The sequence below is a fragment of the Hypanus sabinus genome, chromosome 14, assembly GCF_030144855.1.
Source record: "Hypanus sabinus isolate sHypSab1 chromosome 14, sHypSab1.hap1, whole genome shotgun sequence".
Taxonomy (NCBI): domain Eukaryota; kingdom Metazoa; phylum Chordata; class Chondrichthyes; order Myliobatiformes; family Dasyatidae; genus Hypanus; species Hypanus sabinus.
Genome location: NC_082719.1, coordinates 67,124,576 through 67,132,054, shown reverse-complemented (window position 1 = coordinate 67,132,054; position 7,479 = coordinate 67,124,576). Strand labels below are relative to the sequence as shown.

Below are 7,479 nucleotides of genomic sequence, written 5' to 3'. Positions count from 1 at the left end.
GTGCAGCTATTTGCAATGCCATTCAAGCTTAGGTAATGGAAATCCTCCAAATATGTTTACTCACTTAACTTGCCAAACCCCACTCTCAGAAGCCTGCTGCAAACACATGTTTCACAGCCTCACATTTTTAAAAAGTCAAAACTACACTAACCATGCAGCTGACTTTAACCAAAGTTAATGGAAAAAATTCCATTAGCAACAGGCTCCCTAATTAAAATTACAATGGGCGCCCTCACGTTGGTTTCCTTTATCAGAAATGGCAAGCTCCACTAGGGGGGCAGCTGCTTAACAGTTATGAGAACTTTAGTCTTAGGCTCCAGGATAAATTATTGTACATTCTCAGCTCAGTCTGATGTTCCTAATGACCACAGCACACAAGCAGAAAGCGAATAGCACAGAAAACTAGAGGGGAATATTACACTTGAGGATTAGTTCAGCTAATTGCAATTGAGCATTTAGGACACCATGTTTCTATGCAGGAAATCTTGCATACAGTATCTGAAAAACCTAGCAAAGTGCTTTTTTTGCAGGTGGGCACAAAAAGATACCGATTCAATTTTCAAAATAAAACTAATATTGTGCTAACAAACCAACAATCCCCATGTCAGGAATTGATTGATTACGAAGATGATTAGTTTTGTTCATCTGGGAAATTCTACTTTGCCATGCAACAGGATTATATTGCCAACAGTATTGATTATTCAAGATTAATCAAGTGATGAGCAAATGGAGATAAAGATAACTGAAAGCACTGTGCAGCAACTGTCTTGGAAGTTTGATCATTGCTCACTGCATTTTTACACAAGTTAAAACATTGCCCATTGTTCACTGAAAGTTTTAGAATAGGAGTTCATTCAACGAGTTACCTAGTAAAATTCCCTTTTCATAATCCCATAGTCAGTTCAAGGCACATGTAAAGCAATGCAAGCTACTTATAAATAATCTTAAGTGCAAAAATAAGAGTTCAAAAACAATTTCATTCACAATGAATTTAAGAACCTTTATTCATAGTTATCATATCTTGCTCAGCATGTCAACATTTCAGAAGTGTGAATGAGTGATACTTCAATAAATAATAAATATTCAGTGCAGAATAAATTATGGAATGAATTGTCCAGCCACAAGATGTGGTACAAGTGTTTGGATTTTCAGTTCTCTTCCAAGCACTCAAGTCTTTACTCAACAGCACAAGCTGTGGTTAAAAAAGGTCTCTTTACAACTTGCAAATCCCAATTACTTTAATACTTTCTCAGCCTCACTTGCCACACTTTCCTCTTGCTCCAAGTCTCAACTCATGACCTTGCTCTGCTGCAACACTGCTGCACTGCATTGTGCTCAATGCAAAAATACTGAAGTTCCTCGGGCCGCTGCCACCTTTCATGTAGACATCCATTAAAATGTCAGTCTAATGAAGCAGGATTGCAAGATGCTCCTGTCTGGTACCAGCCCAGTACGCCAAAATTCAGGTCCCTCGTACCATCCGGCAGGCGGTCAGCATGAGGCTCTTCCAGACTGAAGGAAGGCATCGCCAGGTTGCCCAGTTCAAGCTCAATTAAATCTTTGTTGCACCATATTCAATGCATATTCCATTCTGGTACGAAGTTCTTGTGAACATCCAGACAATAGCAGTGTTGATAGCTTGAATGTAGCAGAAACTCTATCTTCATTGATGTAAGTAAGTAGGTATTCCTCATTGTGATTGCAGATAATAATTTTTGTATGATCGTGATAAAAATTCACCTGCAATAAAATACAACTGTCACTCATGGTAATTTTTCATAACCATCTTTAATTCATAACAGCAATACAAATGATCAGAATCATTGTGCCTTTCCAAGTTTAGTCTATAAATTTTGGAGATTTTTCTACAAATTGCAATATTAGCCAATGAGCCTTTGGTTGACAAACACATTTGCCTCCAATTTCTTTATAGTTTGGGAAATTCACCTGCACAGGGCATTCTACATTTAGCTAAAGAGAATAAAATATCTGGTTCTTACCTGGAATGTGCCATCACTAAAGAGCATCATTAGTGCACGGTCTGACTTTAGCCACTGAAGGAGACACAATCTAGATTTCTGGGCATCCACAGAACTCGGCAGATCACCACCCTAAGTAGAAAAATCAGAGGTTATTTGTTTAAAGGGTCACTGCCAAAATAAGAGTATGAGACAGCAAGCAAAATGGTATTTGCAGCTTTCGAAGCACAAAATGAATCTGTTAAGATTCTTACCTCCATTAGATTTTCCTCCATGTAGTGTGCAAAATATTTCAGAATAGTCATCTGACTAACAAACTTCTCAGGGATATCAACTGTTGAGAAGACAGAACATTGGCCCAGCTCTGCGTAGTAATGGATTGTTCTGTGGGAAGACATGTTATAGGTTAATAACTCAGTTTTCCAAACCAGTTGCATACCAAACATAATCAAATCATTAGACAACTTACTTTTTATCTGCCAACAAGCTCATGTGGGTTCCATTATTGAAGAGGACCCCAACTGTGCGATCAGACAACTGATACCCAAAGCCGTACTTATTAGAATAATCCACCCATTTGGTGACCCATTGGAAGGAGAAGCTCAACTGCTCTTTTGGAAAGTTGTCTCCTGAGAAATAAATCAGATGCTTAGTAAAGTGTTAAGGCCAGCAAAATGTGAATGCTCAAACTTTCAACACCACAATGGGGTTAACAGATTGCAGTAGGGCTCACCTTCTGGCATATTTTCCAAGCAGCCCTTTAATACTCTTGCAACTGTGTCAGCCACACTCCCCATAGTACTGTCTTCGAGTGCTGAAATATAAACAAGATATTATAGCAATTTGCAGAAAAGATACAAGTAAAATTAGTTGATAGGTTAGCATATTCATAGAACTGATGAATTATCGTATTGAATTGTTCAGATTTATATTTAAAAGAGGGTTTCATTAAGACTTTCGTTCATTCCCATCTTGTACTTACATTCACTGCTGCTGCTGCAGCTTCCCAATGTTCCTCTTACTATCATCCTTATCGAATCACTGACTTGCTGCTCACTATCCTTCACTGGCATGGGGCTCTCAGGTTTAATGTGGATAACTGGCGGTTTTCCAGTCAGTTTTGACTCCTGACGGGAAAAAAAGCATATTTCAGTAGAGTCCTAGATCTCAGGGATACTTGGCAAAGTTCAATGTAAAGTTTACACAGCATTGTTTAAAAATTTATAAATAAACCTACCTCATCTGACCGACTTCTGTTCAGTTGCTTGCTTAAGGACATCTTCTTTAAGTCATTCTTCAGCTTGTAAATATCATCCACGTCATCTTTTCCCAGTTTGTCTATTTTTTTTTTAAAAAAAGAGAAAGCATTTATTGAGCCAGGTTAAAATTTAATTTCTTCCTAATTACTCAAATACTTCCCAACTTTGGGTGAAGATTATACACAGGCATCCGTTAGTCTCGAGAGACCATGGATTTGTGCTTTGGAAAGTTTCTAGGGCGCAGGCCTGGGCAAGGTTGTATGGAAGACCAGCAGTTGCCCAGCATGCATTTCTCCCCTCTCCATGTCCAAGGGAGGGGCAAGGGCTGATACAGCTTGGCACTGGTATCATCACAGAGCAATGTGTGGTTAAGTACCTTGCTCAAGGACACAACACGCTGCCTTAGCTGAGCTTGAGCTAGTGACCTTCAGATCACTAGACCAACACCTTAACCACTTGGCCATGCGCCAACACAGGTGGAGATTAACAGAAAAATAGTCATCCCTATAACATTTTAGCCAATTTACAACTAATTAGTAATATTTAGTCACTATGTACTTACTGTGATTATCCAAGAACTTGGCTTTATCCTTCTTCCCACCAAACAGGGCTGCAGCTGCCTTCTTGAAAAAGTTCTTGGCAGGACTGGACAGGTGAAAGTCTGGCGCATAATGACAGCAGGATTCTGACAGTCTCTCAGGTGTAAACCCCTGCAGTACAAGGTCAAAGTTTAGATTTGCGGTTGTTTTTCATTGGGTTACAGAAAAGTGAAAATATGATTTAAATCAAGAATCTGTGCTTCACCAACCTGAGTAAGGAAATCATAATGCAATATGTCATCAAGACTGGGTCGATCTTCTGGATTTTTTGCTAGCATACTGGCTATCAACTGTCTCGCAGATATCGACAATGATGACGGCATTGTGTATCTAGCTTCCTTAATACACCTGTAAGTTTCTTTTAGGTTGGTTGTTTCAAATGGGGGTCGCCCCAACAGCATTGTATACCTGCAAAGAACACAATTCAACCATCAGTGCCTTTCTTGGGAATGGCAAAAAAACCCTGACATTATACAAATAAAAACTTTCACAATGCATCTTCAAACTTTCTGCAGCAGAAAGTCATTTAAGTAGCACATGTGACTGAGCATACAAAGCTGACTTGCGTGAGGCAGGCAACTCATTTAATACAAAAAAAATAATTTCAAATGCAAGACATTCCCGTGGGATACTTACATCACACAGCCCAATGCCCAAATATCAGATTCACAGCCATGTCCTTGTTTGTTGAGAACTTCAGGAGACAAGTAATTCGGTGTGCCACAGATGGTTCTACAGAATAAAAAGCTGGAGGTTATTACTGGTGTTTTGCCACAATGTAGCCATTAAAATGTAAGCTGCAGCCTAATCTTTTACCTGCTTCTCTGCTCCACAGGTTCCAGCTTTGCTGCTAACCCAAAATCTCCTATTTTCAGTTCCATGGACTCATTAATGAAAAAGTTACCTGCAATTAAAAACATTAATTAGTTTTTCCAATTAATAATTAATTCTTCCTCTACAATTTATCTCCACCCATTTAGTTGTAAGAAACATGCTGAATAAAAAACATACCTAGCTTGAGGTCTCTATGTAGAATTCCTTGTTCATGTAGACACTTCAGCCCTGAGACTATCTGTCGGAGGTAGTACCGTACTTCTGGCTCTGTCAGCACTTTCCGAGCTTTTAGCACGTGAGCCATCGACTAGACGTTTTTAAAAAAAGGTAAAATTAATTATCCGCTTTCTTTAAACAAAACACGTAGAAATTGTTCAAGTTTTTTGGGGGAGAGAGAAAATGAGCAAATGCTTACTCTTCGGCTGCAGTGTTCCAATAGGATGTAAATGTTTTCTTTATCTTCAAAGTGATGGTAAAAGTGAACGATATGCTTGTGGTGAAGCGTTCGGTGCAGCTCAATTTCTCGATCAATCTGAGTTTTGAAAAAGAATGAAAATCAGAAACGGGCATTTGCTAAAAAAAATACGATCTGTGCAACTGAAGAAGCCTGTGCCTTCAGCATGCAAGGATCTACAACGGAATAAAGCGGCTGAAGCGCTCATTTTGACTTATGCACAAAGCCACCCACCTTTTCTCTCTGATGGGGTTTGGCTACTCTCGTGTGTGGGATGATTTTTGCAGCATAGACGATGTTCGTGGTCAGGTCTGTCATCTCGTAGCACTTGGCAAAACCTCCCTGAACAAGAAAACAATTTACATTATGTTCAAGCTAGAAAATCGTAACATTCAAGTACAGTATTGTCTTTTAATTTAAAAAAAAACAGGCTGGGCTATTCGAAATTAATGACTACGGGCTCATTTACAACATTGGAAATTATGCAGGTAATTAAAGTCAACAATTCTACGAAAAGGAATAGATCTACACCTGCTGAGATTTTGTTACAGCTTTATTCTACAGAGACGACGTGATCCAGATTCAACTGCTTTTACACGTTTCAAACTTTGTAAGGATGCATTCGCCGTCGGAACTAGATGTTGTAACACAGGTGCACAGCCCGCGCGTCTGCCGCCGCTCTCTTTCATTCGCTCCAAATGCAGATTTGTATTTACCTTTCCCAGCACTTTGCCTCTACAGTAACATCTGCCAGTAGCAGGATCAGTTATAATCCGGGACAACTCCGTACTGGTGCATGTCAAATCTTCCTGCCTTTTGTTGAAGCAGTGATCTGTGGATCTGCCGAGTGGCTGGTCGCACATCTTTGTGTTTTGCTGGTAAGTGATAGTCCTCAGTAAGTCCATTGCTCCAATTCACAAACAACCCCTCTGCTCGACTCAGACTGAACTCAAACGCACTGCCACACTGGCTTTTATACCTTCATCCTTCCGCGACGTCACGAGGCTTCGCCGAGCTGTCCTGTCGATTGGTAGACGAAAACGTCAATCATTTCACGGCGCCCAAGCTGCGGGTTACTCCGAAACGTGAATGGATCAAATGAGGGAAATAATTAACATTCATAGCAAACAATTACTTTAAAGATAAGTTTTACAAACGCGAACACTTTAGATCACTGCATATTAAACGCATCTATAGCCGATGAATTTGCTGATAACCGTTTTTATAGTGATACTGCTATGCAAATATGTCATACATTTGTAATTAAAAACGTGGAGCTGTTGCATTTTCCACGAAAAATGTCTGTAGTGAATAAAAACTCATTGCATATATATTCATATATCATCTTAGGCAGTTAACGTTTCTCTTTATTTATCTTTTGCTTGAGCTATTTTCCAGTATTTTGGCGTATATTTTATGCATTGTTAATCAAAGATTCATATAAAATATCAGTTATTTTATCTTCTGATAATCTTCCATTCCATAAATCCATCTGTTAAATTTGTTCTTTGGGGGCGGTATATTTTTCCGTGGTCGTTTATTAGACAATAAATTGCGATCACGCTTTAAAACAATGCAGTTTGAGATACAAAGCATCTCCAGAGTAACTGAATTTGCAACGTGGGCACGTTTGAAAACAAGTGAGTGTCGAGTACAAACCACGCATGTTTCCATAACCGCTTATTTTGTAGCGAAATATTGTGCGCATGTTTAAAAACGGATGCCAAATAGACTGCGGTTTTATAAAATAAAAACAATTGGAGCCTAAATAATTTATTGGTTTTCCTATGAATCCATTCATTACCAACTAGATCGATGCATTGCGCTTTTGCAGGTTATGCTGACTTTCCGTGTCTTCGTGTTGTCCAATTATTACATTAGCCTTTGGTAAAACCTCTATAAAGGGAGAGAGCAAAATCCAGCAGAGGTAATTACAATCACTGTTGAAGTTCATTTAGAATGTTCAATGTTGGACTAAATATGTACAACAATGTTTTGTTGAGTTTTGTATAAGGTATACATTTTAAAATTAGAAATGATAAGGTTTGTGAATATCAGTTTCACACTTTGTGGCAGTACTGCAGTTATAATTTTTTCACCAGCGTAGCAGCGGAATTGCGTCTGCTGCACATTGCACAGAAACAGCGTGGTTAACTGAGTGTCACCAGACAACTAACGGCAGGTGGAGGAAAACACTGCCCGGCCCTGCTAATCGAAGCTATTGTGGAGAGCGACACCCGTTGACCCGTCCCAGAAACACAGCTGCTGGCTGCATTTCGTCAGGTCAACCCCAAGAGTAAATGACAAACTGAACCATGTAATGCAGTCACCATCATAAACGTGGAAAGCGGCAG

At 39.3% G+C, this 7,479-nt stretch overlaps 1 protein-coding gene across 1 annotated transcript; it reads right to left on the bottom strand.

Annotated features, from left to right (window-relative positions):
• Window positions 1-974: 974 nt before the first annotated feature.
• On the bottom strand, window positions 975-6,080 carry plk2b (polo-like kinase 2b (Drosophila)). Its single transcript, XM_059989371.1, has 15 exons — window positions 5,842-6,080; window positions 5,360-5,467; window positions 5,087-5,203; window positions 4,849-4,978; window positions 4,654-4,741; window positions 4,474-4,569; window positions 4,047-4,245; window positions 3,801-3,948; window positions 3,217-3,317; window positions 2,962-3,106; window positions 2,713-2,793; window positions 2,449-2,608; window positions 2,234-2,363; window positions 2,001-2,111; window positions 975-1,740 (listed from the first exon to the last, which is right to left on the bottom strand). Exons 1-15 carry the CDS (start codon window positions 6,028-6,030, stop codon window positions 1,549-1,551), a joined length of 1,995 nt encoding a protein of 664 aa, XP_059845354.1. The 5' UTR covers window positions 6,031-6,080; the 3' UTR covers window positions 975-1,548.
• Window positions 6,081-7,479: the final 1,399 nt, after the last annotated feature.